At 50.6% G+C, this 27,679-nt stretch overlaps 2 protein-coding genes across 4 annotated transcripts; one reads left to right on the top strand and one right to left on the bottom strand.

Moving 5' to 3' along the window:
• Positions 1 to 368: 368 nt before the first annotated feature.
• Positions 369 to 9,800, bottom strand: Poll (DNA polymerase lambda). Of its 2 annotated transcripts, none has more exons than XM_041660719.1 (9): positions 9,782 to 9,800; positions 8,797 to 8,934; positions 7,054 to 7,348; positions 6,713 to 6,872; positions 6,072 to 6,389; positions 4,302 to 4,475; positions 3,472 to 3,600; positions 1,480 to 1,648; positions 369 to 1,222 (listed from the first exon to the last, which is right to left on the bottom strand). In XM_041660719.1, the coding sequence occupies exons 2-9, from the start codon at positions 8,906 to 8,908 to the stop codon at positions 858 to 860; spliced, it is 1,722 nt and encodes a 573-aa protein (XP_041516653.1). In that variant the 5' UTR covers positions 8,909 to 8,934; positions 9,782 to 9,800; the 3' UTR covers positions 369 to 857. The 2 variants fall into 2 exon arrangements, with proteins under 2 accessions (XP_041516653.1, XP_041516652.1); XM_041660718.1 differs by lacking the exon at positions 9,782 to 9,800 and adding an exon at positions 9,709 to 9,739.
• Positions 9,801 to 9,805: 5 nt separating this feature from the next.
• On the top strand, positions 9,806 to 27,620 carry Dpcd (deleted in primary ciliary dyskinesia homolog (mouse)). Of its 2 annotated transcripts, none has more exons than XM_041660724.1 (6): positions 9,806 to 9,924; positions 15,099 to 15,179; positions 21,735 to 21,859; positions 22,279 to 22,412; positions 26,917 to 27,019; positions 27,341 to 27,620. In XM_041660724.1, exons 1-6 carry the CDS (start codon positions 9,861 to 9,863, stop codon positions 27,443 to 27,445), a joined length of 612 nt encoding a protein of 203 aa, XP_041516658.1. In that variant the 5' UTR covers positions 9,806 to 9,860; the 3' UTR covers positions 27,446 to 27,620. The 2 variants fall into 2 exon arrangements, with proteins under 2 accessions (XP_041516658.1, XP_041516659.1); XM_041660725.1 differs by having other exon boundaries at positions 9,863 to 9,924; positions 21,735 to 21,848.
• Positions 27,621 to 27,679: the final 59 nt, after the last annotated feature.

The raw sequence follows: 27,679 nt of genomic DNA, 5'->3' as shown, positions 1-27,679 counted from the left end.
CCCAGGAACCCCAGAACTCCCCATTCCTATCCATGGTGTACAGATCATGTTCCGTAGTTTCCTCTAAGTCCTGTCACCTCTGCTCATATCCCACTGTAGTCCCATCTGAGGGTCACTCATATCCCACTGTAGTCCCATCTGAGGGTCACAGGAGCTGCTGAAGGGTGGACAGAGAGGCCCCTGTGTCTAACTCCAGTTCTCTCTCATACCATCTACCCTAGACTACATTTTGCATTCAGGATCTGACTCAGCCAGGCTTGACCCTGACCAGAAGGTGGTAGTGTGGGTTCTGATGTCTAGGCCCCATGGTTGTTCTGCTGGGGTGCAGAGCAGCAGGTGGGGCTGCAGCTCAGACACCAGGCAGGTTGAAAGTCAAAAGCACTTTACTAGGCCCCAGGGCCTTCTGAAGCAGTCCTCACAGAGTCTGGGCAGGCCGCCCCCAGCAGCTCCAGCTGCACAGGAAGTGAGTGGGGGAGGGAGTCCGCATGGCGTCTCCTACTGTAAGGGTTCAGGAAGATGCTGAACCCACAGCTGCTTCCCCCCAGCCCCAGCCTCACCCCAAGTCCCAGCATCTAGATCTGTCTGGGGTGGAAAGGAAAGCCTAGGCACAGGAGACAGGCTTGAAACCAGCCACCTGTTCTGCTCAAATGTCACTAGGAGCCATGGTGAGGTGGAGGGGACAGCAGCATACGTCATCCTGTCCAACCGGGAGAGGGCTTGCAGGCTCTCACTGTCAGGCGGGCTCTTTCCCTCAGGCCCAGAGCTCCCAGCTTGGCTCACTAAGAACAGCAGGTGACTGAAGTCGTCTGGCTGAGCTGGGCAAAGCTATAGTGGTGGTGGCAGCTCACACAGCATGGTCACCAGTCCCGCTCAGCTGGCTCTCGGTAGGGCAGGCCTAAGAGCTTGAAGACGTCCCTCTCTGTGGGGGTGGGCAGCACGCGCCCAGGCCCCACCTTGACACCTTGGCTGTTCCGGACCACAGCTGCACTGAGGGCATGCTCCGACAAGCTCATGCCCTTGGTCTTGGCCAGAGCTCGCATGGACCGGTTGAAGTGGGCAGAGCCAGTGAAGTAGAGCAGGGCACAGGCAAACTCACTGTAGGGCACGATAATAATGTCCAGTCGCCGGTGCCGCTGCCCGGGCCCTGGAAGCCGGCACACACCCAAGTACTTCTGCTGCTGGCCATTCTCCTCCTGGCTCACCAGGTCATCTGTGAGGAACCCTGGTCCAATGTAAGGGATGTCTATAGGGCAATCTGGACCCTCCCAACTTGCCCAGACCCCTCCCTTCTCTAGTCCACCCTGCCCCGCTGGGCCCAATTCCTCATCTATAGAATGTAGTCGGAAGACCTACCTGTAGGCACCTGTCCTACAGTGTCTTTGGCCCTTCCCCCATGACATGTCTCAAACTAGGACTCAAAGATGACAACTCAAACATGGTTGCCCCCTTCCAGCCTGCTCACCCAAAGACAGTGGATACCTTGCTGCCGAAGGCTGTCAAGGAGGCGGCTGAAGATGCCCTGGTGGGACCGGCCATCTGGATGAGTGATGAGCACATCCACATCCCCGCAGGTCTCCTTCCCCCTTCGGTAGGAGCCACAGGCCACACACAGCAGCCCAGGATTAAAGGCCTGGGCTGATGTCCGGACCTGGGAAAGGGCAGGGAGGGGTGAGATGCTGGAGGCCTCTCCCATGACAGCACCAGCTCCCGGGTCTAGCCCCAGGCTTTATGCTGAGGGGGATAAGCCTGGGCCCCTAGAGACAGGCCTGTGGAGGCCTGAAGACGTTGGCTCTGTCTAGGTAGAAGGACTCTGTATAAGAAAGAGCAGAGGGGCACTCTTTGGGTTCTGGCTCCACCTGCACCTAGTGGCCAGGCCTGTGAAACTCCACAAAAGGCCGTATCCCTGCAGTTCAAGCTGCCTATGACTCTGGAGCTGACAGCAGTGTGTGGGAGTCAGTTTAAGGCCTGAGCAGGTGGCTGGCAGAGCCTCCAACCTGCAGGGAGAAAGCGGAGCACAAACCCCACTGCACCTGTGAGGAAGGAAGGACGGGAGCTGCCCACACCCTCTAGCAGGGGTGAGCCGGGCCTGTCTGTAGAAGGATCTGAGAGGCCTAATTGAGGAGGAATAAGCCCATTAGCCTCCACCAGCCGCTGTGGAGGCCTTTTATATGGAGATGGGTCCCGCCCCCACTGCAGGACACTGAGGTCTCTGGGGCCCTGGATACCCACAGCCAGGACACCTCAATTCCCAGGGCCTGACAAGCAGTTCTGCTAATCCCTTCGCTCCCCTCTTGGGCCTCCCAGGAGAAAGATAAGTAATCCATCAGCATCCCTATAGCTGGAGCCCTACTTGTGAGCAGGCTACAGTGGGAAGCCTGGTTCCAATGGGCTGCGGGCTGGTGGCTGCCCAGGGCATTCCCTGTGCCTGGACTCCGTAGCTGAGTGACAGCGTGATGAAGGGCACACAATAGGGCCTGTCTATCCATCCAGACCAGTCCCAGGCGGCTGTCTCAGCTATCGCTCAGCAAGACCCTAGGCCCACACCAGCTGAACAAACAACACAGACATCCTAGGGTGCCCTGTCTCTCTGACCCAACTCTGTATAAACTCATAAACTTAAGTCCTCTGCTCTAAACCAAACCTTTAACTTGGCCAAAGCTTATTTCTTGGCCAACTGAAACTATTGTTTTTTCTTTCTGTGGTGCTGGAGACAGCAACGGGATCTTGGGCATACCCAGCAACCTCTGCACCACATGGTTGGGCCTTGACAATCACAAATACTCACAGCAAATAGAACAGAACCCTGGGAGAAACTCCTAACCAGACTCACCCCTAACTAAGTCCTGGCCATGCTCTCTTGACCCCACCCCTAATCTTATACTCTTTCATCTGAACCCCACCAATTCTGAGCAGCCGCAGAGGTGCTTCAGAGGGTCCACACATGTGGAAAGAGGCCGATACCTGGGCCATTTGTGCCTTCTGAGCTGAGGAGTCCATAGTTCTCATTTCTTGTCTTTTGTTTGTTTGTTTTTGTTTTTCGGGGCATGGTTTCTCTGTGTAACATTCCTGGCTGTCCTGGAACTCACAGAGATCTGCCTGCCTCTGCCTCCCAAGTGCTGGGATTAAAGGTGTGTGCCACCACTCTTGGCCCCGCAATTTTCATTAAGTTCTCAAGACAATGAACCACCACTTCTGCCCTGACTCCAACCTGGTCTGTTCACCCTCTCACATCCCAGTCCTTGAGACTGTGTCTGCCCCCATGCTAGGCCCAGTGCTCTCTAGCCCCGAGACCACTCACCCATACGGCTGGTGTTACAGTGTCCACCCCCACCTGATGTCCTCTGGGCCTATGGCTCTGGTCTCAACCTGCTCTTCTCGGTCTCTGGCAGCCCCTTAACTACTTCTGCCTGTGGGGCTGCCCAGCTGGGAATTCAACCTCGCTCTCCTTAGTGCTCTAGGAGCCATGCTTACTGTCTGCTCAATTTCTGCAGCCTCCTCCCTGGGCATGCGCTCCAGGAAGTCATCGTAGTGCTTCAAGCCAACAACCTGCTGAGCAGTCAGTGAGTCCAGCCTTCGGATGTCTTCTAGATTCCGGAAACCCTGGAAAAAAAACCAGCGAGAGGAGGCTGTGAGGACCCAGGACTAATGAAGTAAGTGTGTGGACCAGAAGACACAGGTGCTCTGTCACAGCTGCCACCATGGAAGACATAAGGCAAGACTGACCAGCTCCAGCCTCTAAGCAGGGGGACACCACAATCTGAGGATGCTGGTCTCTGATTCCTTGGTCTAAAATGGGTCTTGGCTTCACTCTCACCAGTTCCCAAGATCATTCTTGGCACGGCCAGGTTGGGAACCACTGTTTTAGACATGGGGCCAAAACCCTGGGCTCCTTAGAAAGTCCCTTATCAGAGCCACGGATCTCCATGAGTTCAGGGCCAGCCTGATCTACACAGCAAGTTCTAGCCTAGCCAAGGCCACACAGTGAGATACTCTTTCAAGAAACTAAGAAAACAGAAAGTCCCTTGCTGGTCCATGGGACAGAGTAATATATTTATTGTTCCTTCCCTCACTTCAAGGACACACTAAGCCACACGACTGTCCTGGGGACAGGAGAGGGACCAAGGCGAACTCTGGTGCCATTACAAAGCAGTCTCCTGGGGTTCGATTCATTCTCATGAGAACACAGGGTGGATACACAAGGACCCTGGCTCCTGCAGGCAGAGAGGAAGGGGATGTGGCGGAGGCTCTGTGGCACAGCAATACTGAAGTGGAAGGGCTGTGGCAGAAGGGCAGGGTATGACCTGATGGTACCACATCTGGGCAGTCTTAGTCCCAGCTCCCCAGATGTTGGAGAAGAGCTCCAAGACAGGCACACTGTCACTGATGTGGTCCAGCTTCCGCAGATGCCCGCTCTCCAGGATCTCCTTGATCTTCTCAGCCATCCGCTTCCCAATTCCAGGGATGCTGCAGGCCTCCTAGGGAGGAAGTGGTAGGGAGGAGGAATAAGAAGTTAGGAAGGGAGAGCCAGCGTAGGATATCTGGCTCCTTCAGCAGAATTTCTGCCCAGAAGCCAGCTCAGCAACCATATGGAACTTGTCCTTTGGTTCCCAGAGACCAGCAACAAGAAATAGAGAAAATGGCCAGGCATGGTAGTGCATGCCTTCAATCCCAGAACTCCTGGAGGGAGACGTGCAAGCAGGCAGATTTTCAGATCAGTCGGGACTCCACACAAAGACTCTGTTTCCAAAAGAAAAGAACAAACCACACAACAAAAAGCAGTACAGAAAATAACAAAGCCCTCGCCATCACCACTGCACCACCTTCATCACAGCTATAAGACACACTGATGGGGCTACTGTAACACACCGACGGGGTTACTGTAACACACCGACGGGGTTACTGTAACACACCGACGGGGTTACTGTAACACACCGACGGGGCTACTGTAACACACTGACGGGGTTACTGTAACACACTGACGGGGGCTACTGTAACACACTGACGGGGTTACTGTAACACACTGACGGGGCTACTGTAACACACTGACGGGGCTACTGTAACACACTGACGGGGTTACTGTAACATACTGACGGGGCTACTGTAACACACTGACGGGGTTACTGTAACACACTGACGGGGGCTACTGTAACACACTGACGGGGCTACTGTAACACACTGACGGGGGCTACTGTAACACACTGACGGGGGCTACTGTAACACACTGACAGGGTTACTGTAACACACTGACGGGGGCTACTGTAACACACTGACAGGGTTACTGTAACACACTGACGGGGGCTACTGTAACATACTGACGGGGTTACTGTAACATACTGACGGGGCTACTGTAACACACTGACGGGGTTACTGTAACACACTGACGGGGCTACTGTAACACACTGACGGGGTTACTCTGACACACTGACGGGGGCTTACTTCATGCCATTCTGTGCTACGGGGACCATCTTTCAACCTTACAAAAACACTGTGAATGGCAACCGTTATTAATTCCTTTCAAGAGATTGGAAAATTGACAAACAGTAAGTAACTTGTCTATAGAGCCCACAATGAAATGGTTGCAGAGTTTAAGACAAAAAACAAACAAACAGAGTCTAAGACATGTACCACCATGCCTGGCCTTAAACTCTTTTTTTTTTTTAATTTTTGTTTTTCCAGACAGGATTTCACTGTGTGGCCCTGGCTGTCTTGGAGCTCACTCTGTAGAACAGACTGGCCTCAAACTCACAGAGATCTGCCTGCCTCTGCTACCCCCCTGCCCAGTGCTGGGACTACAGATATGCACTGGCACCAGCCGCCTAAACTTCTTATTATATAAATACAATTGGAAGTAGAAGAAACGGTGTAATAAACCCCTAAGCACCCATTTCCCAGTCCTAACAATTTTGCTGGTCTGTTCTCAACCTCCTTTTTTAAAAATATTATCAGTGTGTCTCAGTGTAAACCCCACCCATTATAAAATCTTAACCACTAATTCGATGTCCATTGGTGACTAGCACTGCCATTAACCACTAGTTCATAAAGGAGAGGTCCCTTCTCCAACCTCCAAGTACCTGGTAGGAGCTGACAGGCTTGTGGAAGCTTTTGAGGGCATTGATGGCCTTGGCATAGCCCAGGGCCCTCCACTTGTCTCCCTGAACACTGTAGGCTTTAGCCAGTACTTCTAGCTTCTCTGTGATGTGCAGGTTGTAATTAGTGGCCTTCTGGCTCGAGGGCTGTGCACAGACCCACTTCTCCAGGGCTGCTGGGGCTGGGTCGGGCCCACCATCTTCTTCAGGGGGAGTGGGGTAGTGCCCACTGATCAAGGCTTCCAGATCTGCTGAGCTAACCTGGGGTCCTTCCTCATCACTGGTTTCGTCATCTGAGCTGAGCTGGAGACAGAAGAAACAGTAAATCTGTGTTCTCCTCAAGAGTGAGGGCTGTGTTTGGTGGGCAGGTGTTCCTACTTTGACTCAAAGATGAGTCTGCACCTAGTGCGCTGGGCTTGTCCCTTCGCCAGTGTAAGGCCAGAGGGCTTCCTTCAGAGCCCGGGACTCCCAGTGGTATATGGTAGACATGGCTTGGTAAATGCAGAAGCAATGAATGCTGCCGGGAAGAGCGGAGCAGCTGCATAATCAGGAGAAACCTAGGTATCTGGATAAACACCAAGCCCTTCTACTTCTACGGGCAGGGCCCTGAGCTGGGAGCTTCTCACCTGGGCTGGGGTTCTTGGTGCCTTCTCTGTCTTTTTGGGAGAAGATGCAGCTCCGGTGTGAGGAGGGGGAGGGGAGAGGGTTGTCCTGGATACAGCCTCCTGGGTACCAGGAGCAGAAGAGCCTTGGTCTGTCTTGCTGGGCTGTGGTTGGTTGGAGGAACTAGAGGGCAGGAGAGGTCACAGGTAGTTAGGGTATCAAAACTCTCCCGTGCCTCCGTCCCCGACCTTTCTCTCCACTGAAACCTCCATTTCCAAGTATGTCCAATTGAAAACAAAGGAGTTGTCTGGGAATAACTCAAGATGCTCTCCACAAAACTTGAGAAAGGCGAGGGGCAGCCCACCTCTCGGGGATGGAGAGACTGAATCCAGCGGTGTCCACCACTCTTCTCTCCTGCAGGCACAAGCTCAGCCAGGATGACTTCACCAGCTGAGCACTGGGGGGTAGCTGGGGGAGTCTGAGGAGCCGAAGAGCCCGCTCACAGTCCATGTTTTCATCCACCACGATGTGAGTAACTCCTGGGGCCTGGGCAGAGCATATCTGGCCACCGTGATGGAGAATCTGCTTCTCAAAGAGCTCGGCCCGGGCTCGTCCAATGCCAGTGGGCATAATGTGAGCCCTCAGGGAGCTCAGCCAATCTGCGGAGAGGACATCCAAATACCTATTATCATAAATGTTATTATTATTATTATTATTATTTTATTACCATTATTATTAAGACAGGGTCTCACATAGCCCAGGCCGGCCTCAAACTCATTACGTAGTGAATAACCCTGAACTCCTGATTCTTCTGCTTCTACTTCCAAGTGCTAGGATTACAGATATGTGTATGTCACTGAGCTGGGCAACTTAGACATTGTCACAGTGAACCGTTTGAAATCACTTCCCTTCAAAGTAACCATTTTCCTGCCACCCAGAGCGTAAAAAGCCTTCAAAGAATTCTACTGCAAACACAGCCAACTTCTTCAAGGGACGTCATCTGAACGCAGGGAGTTAGAATTCAGTGTCCTCTTCCTGGTGCAAAAGAGAGCAGTGTCTGGCATGTCACAGGTCATATGTAGAGTGGTATCTGGCATGTCACAGGTCATATGTAGAGCGGTGTCTGGCATGTCATAGGTCATATGTAGAGCGGTGTCTGGCATGTCACAGGTCATATGTAGAGCAGTGTCTATCATGCCATAGGTCATATGTAGAGTGGTGTCTGGCATGTCATAGGTCATATGTAGAGCGGTGTCTGGCATGCCATAGGTCATATGTAGAGCGGTGTCTGGCATGCCATAGGTCATATGTAGAGCGGTGTCTGGCATGTCACAGGTCATCTACAAGTATCTGTGACTGAAGCCTTTTGCTCTGAACACAGTTCAAAAATCATTTTATCACCTCTTTTTTTTTTTTTCAGCAAAGCACACATTTCTTACCATTACAAGTTCTTTGCCCTTAGTCTAGAGGACTTGACCAACACTCCCAACCCCTTAAAAATCTCTGCCAGCTACTTAACAATTCTGGTGGCAAAACAACGCAGAACAAGCCTGGGGACGCAGGGGTATGTGTGTGCTCCGGGGGCTCCTCCAGGACAACAAAGAATTCTAAGGGCCACTTCCTGAGGAGTCAGGGAACATTTTCTCACCGAGATCTTGGGGTGCGGAAGAAGATAACACAGCAAATAAGCTATCAAAGACAAGTACAGTGATAGTGGTGCATGCCTTTAATCCCAGGCACACCTCCAAGTTCAAGACAGGCTGGCCTACAGAGCAAGCTCCAGGACAACCAGAGCTACAGAGAGAAATCCTTCCTTGCAAAACAAACGAAGACAAAGCGCCAGCCAGCCATATGTGGTGCTGCACACCTGTTAACCCAGCTCTAGGGAGGCTGAGACAGGGTCGGGAGCTTAAGGTCATTCTCAGCTACAAGGCAAGGTCAAGGTTACAGTGAGACTCTAAACAAGAGACTGAGACCAAAGCAAACACAAAGTAAGTAGATGGAGATCTCGGCCCCTACACGTGTGAGGCCACTTCCGCTTCTGACTCTGGGTGAAAACAGATGGCTGAGGGTTCAGGTGCGTGAGTTCGAAGGCGGGCCAGCTCACCTCCAGCATCTCCTGCCTCCTTTCTGGGAACCTTTGCCAATGCTTTTGATGATGGATCTGCACGAATTTTCTTTCGTTTGGGAAATGCCTTCAAGATCCCCTGGGGGTCCATTGAAGTATGGCTGGATCCTTGCTTTTCTGTTTAAGGGTAGATGTGCAGAAAACCAAGATTCAGGGCCGCCCCTAGACCATTTGGCCAAGAGAGGCGGGCTTTAAGAGCAAGAGACCCCTTCTCAGAGGTCTCAGGAATCCCGGTTAAATGCCAGTGGTTTAATATGCGCTCCACACACACCAGCCTTTCAGCGTTAAGAGTACAGAGGGAAGACAGGGAAAGGCTGGGACTATGGGAGTCGGGGGTGGGGGTGACCTTTGACTCAGGGGAAGTCATTGGAGGGAAGGGGATGCTCTGAAGATTCAGCGCAGAGTCGGCCTCTGCTTCCACTTCCAAGAGGCTTTTCCAAAATGATAACTGCCTAAGAAACAGGACTACATTTTTAGTAAAGTCTTCATCGTCCCCCAAAAAAGTGGAGTCTGAGGGACACGTGCACACAAACCTCACGTCATTTTTCTCTAGCATCAATGTGCGATTACAGAGAAAAACTTCACGGAAAGTTGCGGGTACGCCGTGCACCTGCCCCTGTCGCAGCCTCATGGGGGGCGGGCGGGCTTGAGCTCCGTAGCTGCAGGGAAGTGGGGTGCAGCCACAGCAGGTGTAAGGTGCCCTCACAGCTGGGGTGGGCAGATGTGCCACATGCACTGGGTGTGCAGCTGGCGTGAACTGGGGACTCCCAGTTGGGGCCAGAAGAGCGCTGATGCCACGACCCTAAAAGTCCTAGGAACCTCCCCACTCGACCCGGCCCCGGGGCCGGTCCACGCAAGGCCAGAATCTCCCGCAAAGAGAAATAAACTCACCATGGGAGTCAATGAAAACGGACGAGGTGGGGGGGAGGGGCGGGGGGAATTTTAAAGTAAATTCCCAGAATACCTTCCGGGTCATCCGGAAGTGACCCTCGGCCCAGCAGTTGCCATGGAAGTGGTCGGGCGCGTTGTTGGGCAGAGGGAAGATGGCGGTGACTAGCTGGCTGGAGAGTCTGCGGGCGGCCGAGAAGACGGCGCTGCTGCAGGATGGTAACTCGAGCCTCTCGTGTTCTCCTCCTGGGCGGGCTCTCCGCGCCGGCTTCTCCTGGGAGGGCCTCAGCCTGGGTGGGCAGAGCTGGAGTTGTCGCAACCATCAGCCAGCCACGCTTGCTTCCTGCATTTGCAGAGGAGGAAACTGAGGCCCAGGGAGATGGCTGGAGTAGAACCCAAGTCTCTGGTCACCCACCTCAAGTTTCCTTACACCCGCCCCGCTCGAGTTTTGTTGGTAATTCTAAATAATTCATTTTACTCTCATCATCGTTCCTCAGGGCTGTACCAAGAGGCGAAATTTTACCCCCCCCCCCCTTTTTTTTTGACTGAAATCCAGGAAGGTTTTAGAGCCCCAGGTTTTGCAGATAGATATAACTGTAACATGACCTGGGGCCCCATGCACCTCAGTTTGGGGGTCCTATTGAGGACGGCAGCCCTGTGGCATAGAATGGAGAGACACCAGGGTTTTAGGTCAACTCTGCTATTGGTTCACTTATTAATTTGTTAGAACCGCATTTTCTCCAACTATAAAATGAAGTGGGTAGGCTGCCGCTGTTGTTCCGGCGAGCCTTTCCAGCTGTGTTCTATTTAGAGTGGATTTCTATTTGTTTTATGGTCTTTAGGAGAGAGAGAACAAGGGCTAAGGTCTAAATGACTAGAACAAGAGTTTGAAATATCAGCTTTTCCCCATCCTGCAATGCTCAGTGTATGTCCCCTCTACTTCAGAGGTCTTTCCTGGACCCACTTGGCAGCCAGGCTCAATTAGAGCTGAATTCCCTTTAAAGCTTAACAGCTGGGAACTTACCTCCACAGGTAGCTGCCAATCACAGAAGCCTGAAGTTTATGGAAATTAAAGTCAGGTTTCATTTGTTCCTAACTGCAGCATTTGTGCTAGAGCAGACAGAAAAACAAACAAACAAAAACCCATGACTTGTGCTCTCCTAGGAGTTCACAAAATGATCAAGAAGAAGACATGTAAGTAGATAGCAGCTTGTGTTAGAGGTTGAGATATTAGCAAGAGATTGCAGCTCATGCTTGTCATCTGGGCGGGCGGGGGTGGAGGGGGGGGCTAAGGCAGGAGACCTTAGCTGAGAGAGAGAGAGAGAGAGAGAGAGAGAGAGAAAGGAGGGTTGGGATGGTGTATGAAATGCTAAGAAAGCATGAAGTTGAAAATATTTTCTCTTTGGATAATCATCAAATTCCAGCCCCTAAAGAATGGATTAGTAGGGCTGGAGAGATGGCTCAGAGGTTAAGAGCACTGGCTGCTCTTCCAGAGGAACCGAGTTCAATTCCTAGCAACCACATGGTGGCTCACAACCATCTGTAATGAGATCTAGTGCCCTTTTCTGGCCTGCAGGCATACATGCAGGTAGAGCACTGTATACATAATAAATAAATAATTTTTTTAAAAAAAAACAGATTATTTGGTAAGTGGAGATGGGAGGGTGGCCGTGTACCAAAGAATAACTCACATGCAGAGCAAGGAAGCCTGAGAGTGGATGGTGGCTAAGTGTTACGGAAACAGTCACCATTCAGCCATTCATGCGCTGCCTGCCTGTGTCGGGTGCCTGGATACAGAGTAACTAGGAGTCTCCTTTCTCAAAAGGCTGTAACAGGAGAAATGGTGGAAAATGAAGAGGCATAGATGAATTGGGATACGCTGTGATCGCACAGTGTGCAGATTTTGGACATTACTTCACGGGATAGTGGTCTTTTGTATTTTGAGACAGGATCTCACTATGTAGTCCTAGCTGACCCAAATGTGCTGTGTGGACTACACTGGCCTTGAAGGCACAGAGATCCTCCTGCCTCTGCCTTCCTAGTTTTAGGATAAAGGGCATGTACCACCATGCTTGATCTGTTTGGGTTTTTTTTGTGTGTGTGTATGTGTGTGGTCAAAAAAAGGGAGGGTATAAAATTTATTGTCATAACTATTTTTAGGGGCACAGTTAGGTGTCATTAATTTCATTCACATTCCAAAACCAACACTCAGTAGCCATCAGAACAGAACTCCACACTATCCTTCTCCCCTCCCCCCGGCCTCTAGTGATCAGCATTCTACTGTGGGTTTCAATTAATTTGACTAAGAGCCTCGTGTGAGTCGAATTAGATAGCATCTGATTTAATTAGTTCACATAGCAGAAGGTTTTCAAGGTTTGTCTATGTTGTCACATGTGCAGAATCTCCTTTATATATTTTGTGTGTGCTTGTGTGGAGGTCAGAGGTCAACTTTGGGTGTCCTTCCTCACAATTGCCCACAATGGTTTGTGGGTTTATTTTGCTTCTTTCTTTCTTTTATTTTTTTAACATTTATATGTGTGCATGTGTATACCTGCCATAGCATACATGTGTGTATACCTGCCATAGCATACATGTGGTACTCAGAGGACAACTGTGGGAACTGATTCTTTCCCTCCCCCATCTGACTTCTGGGATCAATCAGTTTGGCAGGCTTGGTGATAAGCACTTTCACCAGCTCAGCCATCTTGCTGGTCTCCACCTTGTTTTGAGAAAGGGTCTCTTACTGGGACCTAGAGCTTGTTCATTAGGCTGGGCTGCTGTTCAGCGAGCCCCAGGATCCTCCTGTCTCCAGCTCCCCAGTCATGGGATTATATGCACACGTCACTGCCCCAGACTTTGTATGTGAATATGGGGATCAAATTCAGGTCCTCACACTTGAAAGGCCAGCTGACTACTCTGCCCAATGCCAAGCCTCTGCTCTAAAGTGTCCTACTGTGTGTGTACTCTCCCTCACAGTGTAAGCATCCTACTGTGTGTGTGCTCTCCCTCACAGTGTAAGCATCCTACTGTGTGTGTGTACTCTCCCTCACAGTGTAAGCATCCTACTGTGTGTGTACTCTCCCTCACAGTGTAAGCATCCTACTGTGTGTGTACTCTCCCTCACAGTGTAAGCATCCTACTGTGTGTGTGCTCTCCCTCACAGTGTAAGCATCCTACTGTGTGTGTACTCTCCCTCACAGTGTAAGCATCCTACTGTGTGTGTAGTCTCCCTCACAGTGTAAGCATCCTACTGTGTGTGTACTCTCCCTCACAGTGTAAGCATCCTACTGTGTGTGTAGTCTCCCTCACAGTGTAAGCATCCTACTGTGTGTGTGTACTCTCCCTCACAGTGTAAGCATCCTACTGTGTGTGTGTAGTCTCCCTCACAGTGTAAGCATCCTACTGTGTGTGTGTAGTCTCCCTCACAGTGTAAGCATCCTACTGTGTGTGTGTACTCTCCCTCACAGTGTAAGCATCCTACTGTGTGTGTGTAGTCTCCCTCACAGTGTAAGCATCCTACTGTGTGTGTACTCTCCCTCACAGTGTTCAGCCGTCTGCTGATGGATACTTGGGTTCCTTCTGCCTTTCAGTTGGCGTGAGTGATGCTGCTTTGAACCTGAATATTCAAGTGTATTCTCAAGTCTGCTTTTGTTGCTTTTGGTCATAGGGCAGTATTTGGAGGGAGTATGGTGTATTTGTGTGTGGCGCTTGCATGTAAGTGTACAGGAGCATATATGGAGGCCATAGCAGGATGTCGGGTGTGTGAAGGCCAGGCTTTTACGTCACTCCTCTGTTAGTCTCTGCCTTATTGCTGTCTCTTCCTGAGCCAGAGCTCACCCTTTTGGGTTTTGGGACCTGCCTGTCTCTGCCCTGCAATGCTGGGGTTACAGGAATGCACAACTGCACCCAGCTATTTATTCCGGGTGCTGAGGATTCGAATTCGGCTCCTCATGCCTGCAGAGCAAGCTCTTACCTGTGAAGCATTCAGATTATTAAGGGGGTTGATATTATTGACTGGTTATTGAGGCCTTGCAAATTTGGGGGTAAGCTGCCCTGCAATACAAATTAGGACTGACAGGGAAACTGTATCCTAGAGGTGTGAGTAAACAGGAGAAGGCCACCTTAGGGCTCTTCTTCTGGAAGGCACTGGAAGGCTGGAAGGTCCATGTCCACCTCCATCTACTTTTACCTGCCTGGGAGAAATGACACAGCTCTTCGCTTGAGCAAGTGATTGTGGGCTAGGAGACTCCCATGGGTTCTTTTTATCCTTTGTTTTGTTTTGTGTTTTGTTTGGGGGGTTGAGAAAGGGTTTCTCTGTAGCTTTGGAGCCTGTCTTGAAATTCACTCTGTAGACCAGGCTGACCTCAAACTCACAGAAATCCTCCTGCCTCTGCCTTCAGAATGCTGGGATTAAAGGCATGTGACACCACCACCACCACCACCACCCAGCTTTTTTGGTTTGTTTGATTATTTTTTTAATCCTTTAATGGGTGGTATACATGAATGTGTTTTTATTCTCTTGAGTCAGCATTTGAGTTCCTGTCACATCCCAGGTTCTGTGGCTGATCTCTGGGAGACTGTGGACACCCGTACCCAATCCAATAGAAGAGACAAGCAATAACCAAAGACTCACATAAGAGATATAAAAATCATAACCGTGTGTGTGTGTCAGAGAGCAGGTACATGATGACAGCATCCCGGGCCCCATGCCGACAGTGGCCTAGAGATGTGTAGATGAAGGCAGTGGCGGTGTGGCTGGAGGCGCCTGTCAGGAAGCCCGGCTCACATCAGCGCATCTAGCGCTGGTTGTAGGAAGTGGGGAAAGACATGGGATGCCGTCCATTCGTTTCTATCAGATGCTTTTAACACTGTCCTGGTGTGGGAAATGCTCTGCTGTGGGCTGGACTCAGACCTGAGGGGAGGTAACCCATCTGCCATGGTGGCTGCAGTCATAGGTGAGGGAGACTCAAAGGAAGTGACACTTGAACTAGGCATCGAAGAGTGAGGAAAGTTCTATGCTTGGGAAGAAGCATGGCTTCTTTTGGTGGTGGGCGCAGCATAGCAAAGGTATGTTCAGAGATGGGAAGGGAGCCTGGGACACATTTCAAAAGCCGTGGTGGCCAACAAGAAGCTCAGGGCAGGGGAGGCACTGGCCAGGTTCTCAGGCTGCTGCTATTTGGGAGATAGATGCCTGGGTCTGCAGGGGCCAGGCCCAGGGCAGCTGTGGGGTGAGGTGCTCTGGGTCTGCAGGGGCAAGGCCGAGGGCAACTGTGGAGTGAGGTGCTCTGGGTCTGCAGGGGCAAGGCCGAGGGCAGCTGTGGGGTGAGGTGCTCTGGGTCTGCAGGGGCAAGGCCGAGGGCAGCTGTGGGTAAGGTGCTCTTTGTTCTGTGTAGGGAAGAAGATGGTGCACTATTTGTTCCCTGACGGGAAGGAAATGGCCGAAGAATACGATGAAAAGACCAGTGAACTGCTTGGTAAGTGGGGGGCTCCCTGAGGGTCCTCAGCAGCTCTTGGGGCTGATGGATGTCCACTTGAATGCTCCTGGCCTGAGGCTCGAGCGGGGATCTCAGCATGCAGTGTGCATGGTAGGGAGATGGTGGTCCTTGGGGTAAGACTGTTCTGAACACTGAACCTGAGAAGCCTAGTGGAGTCCTTTGCCCAGCACAGCCCATCCCCCACCTCCAGCTAAACGAGAGGGCGAGTGAACCTCTCAGGCAAGGATCACAGCAGAGGCGAGTAGAGGGGAGCGGTGGTAAAACAAGGCTTGCACTTCAAGCTTTTTGCTTGCTTGTTCTGTTGCTTCCTGAAGCCACACCAAGGGCAAGCATCAGACGTGGCAGCTTCTGACCGTGCCTCCTTGACGACACCATTAAATATGACCCTCATCTTGAATGGCATGAACTGGGCAGGAATGGTGATTTCTGCGGCAGCATGGCTTTGTGTGCCCAGGATCCCCTCCTTAAGAATAGGCTCATGAATCAGAGTTGCAGCTCGGATTTCTGGGGATTATTTGATTTGCCGCTCTCTGTTCCCAGGGATGCACACCGGCATTAACTGACTTCCCAGAGCTGGGTGACTGGCCTGTGGCCCAGGGCCCAAAGCTCTCCACCATGGGAGCTGCGCTCTTTATTAAGTCACACCTGAAACGCTAAGACCAATGATGGAATCACGGGCTGAGTTATTTTCTTGTCTTTATTCCTGACTTTCATTTCTTCCTGGGTCTGATCGACAGGTAGTATTGGTGAGGGAATTTCTTTTTCCCTTTTCCTGACAGCTCATAAATGTCTTGAACTGACAACATGGGTTATACTGGTTTGCATATTCTCTCAGTCCCCAGTCTTAAAATGTGTGTCCTGCGCATGCTCAGTTGTAGTGAAGTGTTGATCCCTTCTTATTATGAGCTGCTTGGGCTCCAGTCCCAATTGGTTTAGTCTGGTGCTATTAAAAATCTTGATGTGTTTAGCATATGACACTGATTCGCTGGAAACCAATACAGTAGTAATATCCTCACAATGCATTGTAATTTATAGCCTCCCAGGGGGTGACGGCCTTGGAATGTCTAACAGGGGAGAACTTATGAAAGCAGAGGTCACATGAGCTAACCACCGTCGTCACCCTGAGTCTGGTCACAGCTCCTGCCCAGCCCCTCATGTCACATCTTTTCTCCACACAGCAAACAAAGCAGGTAGTGCGGTGGAGGCCATAAAAACAGACAGACGAGCACAGCCCCTTTGCCATGCTTGGGAATGATACTAAAATTAAGAGTAAGACCGGATTCCTTTCTGTAGCGCTTTGTGCTCTCCTGTCCCACTTCTGGTGGTAGCAGGTTGGGCTAGACCGTGGCCTTCAAACTTCCTTTTGCTTAGTAGCAAGAACGGAGGAGGGACGTAGCTTACCATTTGGCTGCTTTACTTAATAATGACATTAACACACTAACTGGGCATCATTCCAGGGGCTTTACTTGAATTACTTCATGTAACCATCTTCCTTAAAGCCCCACGACATAGGCTCTGTTGTCCCCATTTTACAGTCGAAGGAGTAAGCTCAGAGAAGTGAAGCATCACAAAGCTGGGTGGTGTCTAAGCCAGACTGAAGTGTTTGAGCCTCTGTCCAGTGGCGTAATCTTAGAGCAAAGAATGCTTAAATCCTGCCCTTTATTTTGTTCTTGTTTTCTCAGGACGTGGTCCCCTGTGCATCCCGGGCTGGCGATCCTCCCATCCCAGCCTTCATAGAGTTGAGGGTAAAGGCTGCGCTGCCAGCCTCTAAGATTATTTGTTTTTATCTCCTAACCCCAGCCCAACTGCCCTTGCAAAATATTGTCCAGTATTAGCTTTTCGCTTGTTTTTGACACTGGATCTCCGTACATTACCTGGGCTGGCCTCAGACTTTTGAGGCTCAAGTGGTCCTCTGACCTCAAGTTTCCCAAGTAGCTGGGACTGCAAGCACACGCCGCTGGCCTGGTTATTAATGTTTGAACATGATCCAGGACCAGAGCTGGCTGGTGCCTGTGCACACTGCGAAGTTGAATGTCGATTTAGTTTTTGTGGCAGTGAGTAAAATGGTTTCCATGTTTTTTCCCCAGCTAGTACACAAATTTGATAATTGGTCAAACAGGTTTTCTGTTAGAGAAAAAGCTCAGAAAGTAATTTACGGAGGAAGAATTGCCAGTAGGTGTGCATCTGTCTGGGACAAAGTTCCTCCAGTCAGTGTTAATAAGCATGTTAGTGTCATCTCTTCTCTCCCTCTCGGGGCTATTCATCCCACCCCCCACAATGAACGCTGTGTGTATTCATAGAGGAAAAGCTGAAGGGCCTTGCCACAATGATCGGAACATCAAACCAACCCCCAAGAACACAGCGTGTCCAGGGGGCCAGGCTGAAGGGCAGACGTCCCCCAGCGCTTACATTTGGATTACCTCTTAATCTGCTTTGGTATTTGACCGCCAGCCTAACCAGCACAGGCTGCATTGGGAGGATATTGAGCACTTTCATCCCCAGGCACTTCAGCGGCTTTATAAATGACCACTCGATTCCCTTCAGCCTCCTCGGGGATGGGCCACGGCAGCTGTTTAATAGCCACATAGCAATGTTGCAGTGTTTTAGGGCAGAAAGGAAGAATCCTGCATCCAGTTTAAGCTGCGGGGAGTATTTAGGAAAGGGAATGTAATTATCCTTATTGGAAGTGGGCCAGGCCTCGGAGCTTTGGGGAAGGAGGCCTTTAGGGCCTCCACTTTCCAGCCCACCTGAAAGATGGGACTGCTTTCAGCATCCGGGCATCAGCCCGCTTCCTGCTGACTTGGGAAAGCCCCCCCCAACCCCCACCCCCCACCCCCGCATGCCTCCTTCATACATTTCCCCGCAGACCCTTTATGGGGTCATTCGAAGTCTCCTTTCCAAAGATGACAGCGTCCCGGGGAGCTGCCTTGCACACACTAGTTTGGGTTTAACATATAATCAAATCAGAGTGACAGCAGGTGGAAACCGTCGTCCCTTGCCGCAGGAGCTGTCCTTGAGTACAGGAACAAAGGCGAGACCAGAAAGCCCAGACTGCGTTTCTGCCTGTGCACACCCATGCCCACATACCTGGGAAAAGTAAGGACTTCAGAATCTTTCATTGGATCTTGCCTCTTGAGAGGCTGGAAAGGGAACCTTCTTACCGTGTTATACTCTAGTGAAGAGTATGATTTCCCAGGGTGCTTGAAATGAGACAGCCAAGGGTGCCACACTTCCATGACCCTGAGCTGGGGTGAGAAATAAGGAAACAGAAGTGCAGTGACCTTTCCTTCTTGGGCAGGTTTCTATGGAAGATGAACTGGGTTCCTGCAGTGGCTCCTGCTCCTAGGAGCCATACTGGTGCTGTCCCAAGGCCAAGCGGTTTAACAGAACCCAGGAGTACAGGGCCGTCTTGCTTCCCCAGCCCAACTAGGTAGTAATTCATCAGTGTTCCCCTTCAGACAACCACACCTGGCCTTTAAAGGTTAAAGTATAAAAATAGAAACACAAGCTGGGCATGGTGGTCACACCTTTAATACCAACACTCAGAAGGCAGAGGCAGGAGGATCTTTGTGAGTTTGAAGCCAGCCACATCCACATAGTGTGTTCTGAGACAACCAGGACTACATAGAGAGACCTGGTCTCAACCAAAAAGAAAAGTGCTGAAGAAGGCTTTCAGGACATCACATCTGTCTAGAACATTTGGAGACGACAGTTTATCTCTTACTGATGACTGAACTCTGAATATGGGGTTCTAAGTAAGACCCGAATTCTTTTTGTTTTGTCATCTAGCCCGATAGCCTCTAGCCTCCATCCTCCCAGCCTTCTAAAGTATGTGGCACATGATCAGTAGACCTGAATTTTGACTGTTCTTGATGTTTGCTCCCCCCGGAGAATAGAGGCAGGGCTTGAAGGCAAGCAGGTGCGGAAGAAAGGCTTTCTCCTCAATAAATAAACAAGAACAGAGGTGCTGGACTAGACGTCTGCTAAGTGAACTTGCCCCTTTAAACCTGTGATGGCTGTGTTCACAGCAATGGCATGGGGACCCAGAGGTGCTAATTTGCTCCTAATACTAAGTGCTCTTACCAGGCACAGGGGTGCACACCTTTAATCCCAGTACTTGCAAGGCAGTGAGTTCTACATAGTGAGTTCTAGGACCGTCAGAGCTACATTGTGAGATCCTGTCTTGAAAGAAACCAAATGGTCTCAGGTGCTTGTGTAGCTGTCCCCTGATACTGTGTAACCATGTCTGGGGAAAAAGTAATTTTCTGCTTAGTTTTTTATATGGGTAGTTGTTGCTGGGTTTCCCCTTCCCCTCCTTCTTCCTATTGCTGAGGAGCAAAGCCAGGGTCTTACACATGCTAGGCATAGCTCTACCACCAAGCTGTACCCCAGCCTAGCGTAGCATTTTAGACATGGTTTAAGAAGCCAGGGGTGATATTTGCTGTCACAGGGAGTGGGCTCTGTCATCTTGTCATGGTCAGCCACTGCTAGGAGGTGTCTGCCACTTGTTTGCCACTGTCCCAGAGTCCCTTGAGGCCGTCTTCCATGGTGTTCTGGGGAGGTGTTGCAGGGACGAGGTTTGCATACACTCCCCGTCACAGCCGTTCACTTAAGGAAGTATTTGTGGGCATAAGAAGTTGCCTAGAAAGTACATTTCCAGGTTTCACTCATCCTTATTCATTTCCATTATAAATTTGCAAATGTGTTTCTAGAGAGGATTTTTGGCCCTAAGATGTAATAAAATCACGCTGCAGAATTCAGCAGACCTTATAAAAAGCCCATATTCATGGGAAGGTTCTAATTCTACATCACACTTTTGTGTTCGGCTTTTGTGCTCACAGAAGTGAGCATGTGCAAGCCTGGCCCAGCTGCTCAGAAGCCCACAGGCCTGATGCTACCACCATGAAAAGATCCCGCCCCACCCTGAAGAGAGAGCCGTCCCTGACAACAGTTGTGGTTGCCCATCAGGCCCTTTCTGAGTTGGTCACATCCTCGAGCAGCTCCAGGAGCTGGAAGACTTCAGCAACTCCTGCTTAGCTCTTGCTGTAGGATGCCCCAACTCGGCAGCCCAGGCTTTCTTTTTTTTTTTTAACAATCTTTTTTTTTTAAGATTTATTTATTTATTTTGCTTACAGTGTTCTGTCTGCATGTATGCCTGCAGGCCAGAAGAGGGCACCAGATCTCATTACAGATGGTTGTGAGCCACCATGTGGTTGCTGGGAATTGAACTCAGGACCTCTGGAAGAACAATCAGTGCTCTTAACCTCTGAGCCATCTCTCCAGCCCCCCAGGCTTTCTTAAAACAGCAGAAGGGTGGGGGTGGAGGGTGGACCTCAGCAGAACATCTCCACTGTGGACTGCGTGGGAGCAGCCACCAGCACAGGACTGACTGGAGGTCAGTGAGAATCTGCCCGCTGACTCTTGTCTAGATATATGATTTCCATAATAGATGTATCTTATAAGACAAAAACAATACCAAAATAAAAACAGGCATGGTGGCTCAGGTCTATAAGCCCAGCACCCATGACGCTGAGCCAGAAGACTACCCTGAAGTTAACAGTAGCCTAGGCTACAGAAGGAGTTTACATCACAAAACAGACCTAAAGGACAGGAGGGCAAGGATTAAAAACATCAACCACAATAAGAAAAACCTTTCACAAATGTCTGAGTTGTATACATGGGCAAGGAAAGATGGTTTTTTGCATTATCAAGTTATAAACATAAGGATCCATTTTACAAAAGGAAATCAAACTTACACTTAGTGCATTTAAAATGTAGTATATAAATGCAAGCCAAACATATAAAGCAATAAATAAGTCTCACAAAATACAATCAACAAACTATTTGTTGATTGCAATAATAGAGGTTAATCCTAGTGCTTGGGAAAACTCTATCAGTGAGTTACACCTAGCTCAAGATTATTTAAACAACTTTTGGGCTGTGTGTGTGTGTGGGGGGGGAGTTGCTATCTGTTGTTGCTATTAAGCCAGGTGTGCCTGAAATAAGTGAGTGTCTTTGGACTTTCTGAATCGTGAGACAAACCTGGACAACAGCTCTCATGCAGTTCGTTTCCCTTTGCGTAGTTATTAGAGAGGGAAATGCATCCAAAGATGGGCATGCTGGCACACTCTTGCAATCCTTACACTCGAGGCCAAGACAGAAGGAAGAGTTTGAAAACAGCCAGGGCTATCTCGTAAGACTGCATCTCAAGAAACAGCAAACCACAGCTAAACTCCATTTGAAGACCCAGATTTCCCATTTCCAGAAATGACCTTTGTCAGCCCTCTGCCTTCTGCTGGGTGCCCCCACGATTCCTCCTAGAGCTGCTCTGTTCCAGGGGTCAGCCTACCTTTGAGGTGGACTTGGCAAGCTGTTGCTGCTGCGGTACCCCAGTTTGACTTCCCAGGTTATGTGATTCCCCATTAGGTGCAAAAGACCCAGCATCAAGGCAAAGGCCCCAGCTTGTCCGGGTATCTAATGTCCTGTCATATTTGGCGGGAAGAGTGTTCATCCTTTGCTTGTTTCTCTCACCAGTGAGAAAATGGCGTGTGAAAAATGCCCTGGGAGCCTTGGGCCAGTGGCAACTTGAAGTGGGAGAGCCAGCGCCCTCAGGAGCCGGGAGCCTGGGGTCCGAGCTCATCAAGGAAAGTAATGCCAATGTATGTCTGTCTGTCCAGTGTCTAAGGGGGAGTGGGAGGAAACTTCTGACCATGATTTGCTGACCACCTTATATTCACTATGTCCACCTAGCCACACTAGGTTTGTATGGACATCCAAACACGTTATTTTGCCCATTCCAGGGCAAGGCCTCTAGGCCTGGTTTGTCACAGCAATAGCAACTGCTTTGGGTGGGAGCCAGGGAGAAGAGCAGAGGGTTTCTTGTCTGGCTCTAGCTAGAGCCTGGGGAGGGTAGGGGCCAACCCTTTGAACCTTCCCCCAAGAATGGTCCTTGATAACCTGGGCGCCACAGCACAGCCCTGAGTCTCAGCCCTTGGGGAGGTGGAGTCAGAAAACAGAAGCTCAAGGTCATTCTACTACACAAGTCTAAGGCCACCCTGGGCTGGTTTGCTTTCCACAGCCCATCTTCATGCGTAAGGACACTAAAACAAGTTTCCAGTGGCGGATTCGAAATCTCCCCTACCCAAAGGATGTTTATAGCGTCTCTGTGGCCCAGAAGGAGCGCTGTGTCATTGTTAGAACGACCAACAAAAAGTGAGTGGCACGGTGGGCACCTGTTTCCCTGGGTGTGAGCTGAGGTAGAGTGGGCTCCGAGAGTCGGGGAATTGACTGTGCAGCAGCTCCAAAGGAAAACCCAAGCCAGGGTCTAGTCTGGGATCTGGCCTAGCCTAGGGCTCACGTGACTATCTGCTGCATGAATGAGGGCTTAACCACTAGCTTGTGGTCTCTGGCAGTTTGCTCTAGGGTTGTTATATCCTTGACCTGGTGAACTTGGCTTGGTGATGCCACTGAATTGGCAGGAAGCCACATCTGGGTGGCAGCCCTCGTCCTTCCCTGGACTAAGGGGAAGTAGGCAGAAGTTTGACTCTCAGAAATCTCTAGAATTCTGTTTCAGATTCCCTTTGTGATCTGTTAGGGGGAAGGCAGTGAGTGCTAAAGTTTGAGAGGTGGCCAGGGTGTGATCACATTTGGGTTTCTGGTACTCTGATCACAGACGAAGGGTCTAGAAAAGAATCCGCTTCAGCCTGAGCTAGAGAGAGTATGAGGGCCAGTTCTAAACAGGGACCTCATTTGGGGAGGGTTTTGGTGTTTGTTTTTTTGTTTTTTTTTTTTTAATCTCCTCGTCCACAAGCTGCCAAACCACCCAACTTTGATGCTGGGGTTCAGAGCCTCACCCCATGGTGCCTACATCGCATCTGCTGCTTCACAGGAGAGCTCCCCTCTCCCCCTTCAGGTAATGTGGTGCAGTCTCCTTTAGGAAGCAGAGGGCTTCCCAGCCACCTATAGTGCAGCCCTGGGTCCTGTTGTCCTCTTAGCACCCCCACACCCTGTCACTTTGGCAGGGTTAAGGGGACAAGGGAAAGGGTAGAGATGAATGAATTAATTTCAGGATTATTGCTGTACATGCAGCCAGCAGCCCCCGTAGTGGACCTTGTCTATAAATATAAAGTCATAATAATAAGGGTTTGCGTTTATAAAGCACACTGAAGTCCTCAGATAAAAGGCAGTTTATTCCCGTTATTGTTCTCATCATTAACAGGAGTCATTGCCTAAAGTGGAATTTAGCAATTTCAGACAACAGAGAAATTGCCTGTAGGAAAACAAACTCCGTGCTTCAGCAAGCATTCCCTGGCGTACAAAGCCCTGGGTCCAAACTAGGAACAAAAGTGCTTCTGATAGCATTTGAATCTGCAGCTCAGCGCTTTGTGGAGCTGGCTGCTGCCTCCTTTCCGTCCCCCAGAGGTCACTGTGGAATACAGATATCAGGCAGAAATGTGATTACAAGAGCGTGCTGGAAGAGGGGCCAGCTAGCTCACCAAAATCTTCATCTGTGAGCAGATCCTCTGGGCCCCATCCCCTGCACGTGTATACATAGATGCCATAGGTGGCGCTATTGGCCAGGGGCTCTCGCTAGTGGAGCATTCCAGCACCCAAGGGCAGGGGTTGGGGGCATTTTTGAGATGCTATTAGAGGCCAGGTAGGATGGGAGTGGTACCCTAGGAGGAGGGCTTCACACAGAGGGAAAAGAAAATGATATTTTGGTGCTCACTTTAGAATTGAATAGAATAGAATTGAGTCCTAAACCAGGCTCAGCCTGCCCCCTGCAGGTCCCTATTTTCGAAAGTAGGCTGGAGAGGCCACCAAACTTAACCAGTCCTTTCCTGTGCCTAATGGAGTTTCTACCTTCTACCTGGAGAAATTCAGTCGCTACCGGTACTTCCAGCCGTCAAACAAATCACAGCAGTGTTTTGTATGAGCAGGATTTGTTTTTTAGAACACTTTTTATTAAAATCTCTTTCCTGATCATGATACCATCCAGAGGGGGACATGAAGCATATTCTTACCTATATATTAATGGCTGTAGAAATGCATATAAAAAGCATACAGTGACCTGTACAGAGAGTAGTGTGCCCTTCTCTCTCAGTGCTGTGCATTTGCAGAGCCCCCCACCAGAGCACTTTTGTTGGGTTCTGCTTTTCTTCACCTAGAGGTGTGCCCTCGTTTAGCATCCAAAACAAGGTTCCCAACCAGAGCTGCACAGTTGCTTGTTGCCCCCAGAACTGGTTTAGTCACTTGGCTTGAAGTTGGTTCCAGTGTCTTGCTGTAGTCTTGACCTTGGGTATTAATAAGATGAATTGGGAAGAAAGAAACCATTTCTATGGGACCCTGGTGTGGCGCCATCTGGTCCTGAGAAACATGTTTGTATAAGGAAGGTTCCATGTCTCAGCCGGAAGTGGAAAGACCGAGTGTGCTGGACTAAGATGACTCTGGCTTAGATCTAACCCCTGCCAGGTGCCAACAGTAGACTCTGGCCAAGGTCTCCTCACTTGTGAGAAGCGTGCTTACACTACCTCACGACAGTTTGAGGAACTTAGGATCACATACATACATGCACCCTGTACCATGGTCAAGCTGCCAAAGCAAGGGTGCTGAAGAGAGCCTGGCTAACTTGACCCTGGTGATACTCTAACTGCAGCTTTTATTAGTGAGCAATCTAGACGACAGGACTCCGTATTCGCAGAACTGCCTGACAGGCTCTGAGAAGCTGAGTGTGGGCCTCTTCATTGTGACTCTACAGGCAGCAGGAAGCCATGGTGTAGTCTGCCCAGTGCCTGAGATTTGAGCTTTACCTGCTGCCACTCTCAGGGCAGGACTGGCTGGAGACTTCTCTGAATACAGTGGACAAGCTAGAGGAGTGTGGGGCAGAGACCACGCCACTGTCCACAGCAGGCCTGCCCCTGCCTCAGCTCCTTCATGGGCTTTCACCAAGCCTAACCGGTACAGGGGTTGCAGGGAACTGGGCAGGGTAGTAGAGTGGGACAGGAAGGCACTCTGACTTTTCCAGAAGCACAGTGGCTTCCTCTCATCCAGATGCTGGCGAAAAATTCAAGTTCAGGTATTGTGGCACACCCTAGGCTGAGCAGGTGAGCAGGGGCGGTGTGCAGAGGGAAAGGTGGAGACTTTTATTCACTAGCACCCTAGATGTCAGCCGTCTCTAGGAGAGGTTGTTTAGCCTCACCCAATGAACAAAATCCATCAGAGATGCAAAGCAAAGCTAACCCTCTCAGGCATTGGCAACCTCCACTCCCTAGACTGGTGTAGGAATAGGGAAGGGAAGGGGCAAGCCACACACCTTAAGTTCTCTGATCCTGAAGTTGCCTGGGGGGGGGGGGGGGGGGGACAAGCCCTGGGCTACTTCTCTTCCATTGGCCCTGCCTGGGGGTGGGCGGTGCTTCTCTCCTGGTCCTGCTTTCTGTGTATATTTGCAGGGAAGATGTTAACACTTCCTAACAAGCCTTTGTGTTCACCTAATCTCCACTGTTTAACCTTTGACCCCCTGCTATTATCAGTGTCTGCCACCTTTGCAGGCCAGACCAGGGCCCCAGGAAAAGCCCTCACTTAGCCTGTTGGCTAGGAAGAGGATGAAGCAGGCATTCCACCCATTGCAGGCAGATGGATCGCCTTTCCCTGGGGCAGAGCTTTGGAAAAGAAAGCAATGTGCAGTACCATTAGGGTCCCAGCCCCCACTCCTTTTGAACTGTCAGCCTTTGAATAAACATTCTTTTCCTGCGTGGGTCCCTGCACCTTGGTGGGGAGAGGGGAACCTGGGAAGAGAGGGGCCCCAGAGCCTCTTCTGAACTGAGGGATTTGGGCAGGGAAGACAGGGCAGAACCCTGTATCGAGTCCCCAGGGCATCAGAGCTTTTGAAGTGGACTCAGTGTAGCTGTCACCACCAGGGCCAGGTCCCTCTGAAGTATTAAAAGCCCATTCTCTCCAGGCCCTTCTCTTGAGTTTGTTTGTACCTGCCTGAGGCATTTCCCTCCTCAGACTAACACAGCCGCTCTCCCTCTTCAGAACAGGACTTGTCCAGGTAGGGGCTCTAGCCACCCCTAGCTGGTGCCCATCCCATCTAGCCCACACATCCACCAAGGAAACTGAGAGGAAGGGCATCAAGTGAGGGCCAGGCATGAGGAACTTTGAGCCTGACTTCACCAGCACCCTCTCTCCCTCCCTCCCAACTGCATTCCCTCTTAGCAAAGCCTCAGAATCTGTGCTATCTGGTTGGTTTTGTGTTTACTATATGGGAAAAGGGTTCAGAGTCTGAGACATGACTTGTCCTCCCAGGAAGATAGCTCCGTCTAGTGACACTCTGGTCTGGTTTTAGTAGTTGGTCAATGAGGCCTTCAGAGACACGCTGTCGTCACCCCGGTCTTTCGGTGAGGTCTCATGTAAACAGCCTTAGAAGTCCTGCTGATGCTTGTTAGGAGAAATGTCCCATTTCTGGTGTCCCCATGAGCCTGGGGATGTTCTTTGTATAGTTGGTGAGTCTGATCCCTGGGCTAATCTCAGAACCTCCACTGGTTCTGCTCACCCTTGGCTGACCCGCTGTAAGGCTGCCATCATCCTTTTGATTCCAGAGCCACAGACCCAAAAAAAAGTAGGGGGGAGCTATGTAGAAACCTGGTAGCGAAGGGCCTGGTGCCCAACTGCCAGGGTCACTGTGCTGGTTCCCAGCAGCCTCTTGGTGTCCCCACAGGTACTACAAGAAGTTCTCCATTCCTGACCTAGACCGACACCAGCTTCCTCTGGAGGACTCTGCACTGAGCTTTGCTCACGCCCACTGCACCCTGATAATCTCTGTAAGAGAAAAGGTTCCTCTTCCCTCGCCCACTCTCCTGCCTTCAGGCACCCCAAGTCCTAGGTCTGCTTGGTGAAGACCAGGCTCTCCTACTCATCTGGGGGGCGGGGGGGAAACCATGACAGGGACTTCAGCGGTTATCATGGGGATGCTCCTCCCCAGCCACAACCCTGAGCAAGTCCTTCAGACCTGCTCACCTATGTCTCCTCATGTACAAGAGGATCCAGAGTGTGTGTGTGTGTGTGTGTGTGTGTGTGTGTGTGTGTGTGTGGAGGGAGGGGCTAGTAACCGAGTTATGCTTTCTCCCTGGTTCCCTCCACAGTATCAGAAGCCAAAGGAGGTCATGGTGGCTGAGTCCGAGCTACAGAAGGAGCTAAAGAAGGTAAAGACAGCCCACAGCAGTGATGGGGACTGTAAGACCCAGTAGCTGTCCTGAGCTTTGCTTGGACCTCCGTGTGAAGGAAGCTGGGCGACATCCTGGCTTGGGCTCCTCTGGCATGGGCAGCCTCCTCTAAGAACTTCAGAGGCCACGGACGTGGCTCTTGGGGCACAGCTTGCTTCTGCCTGTGGTTCTGTTCCTGAGTAAAGTCGTTTGGAGCTGCTCTGGACGGACTGCCCTTCTATTCATTGCTGTATGTTGCCTGACCTCAGGCACCCTGGT

The sequence above is a fragment of the Microtus oregoni genome, unplaced genomic scaffold, assembly GCF_018167655.1.
Source record: "Microtus oregoni isolate MIOR12 unplaced genomic scaffold, Mior012 000012F_ref0000307, whole genome shotgun sequence".
In the NCBI taxonomy this organism is placed as follows: domain Eukaryota; kingdom Metazoa; phylum Chordata; class Mammalia; order Rodentia; family Cricetidae; genus Microtus; species Microtus oregoni.
This window is presented reverse-complemented; position numbering and strand designations above follow the sequence as displayed.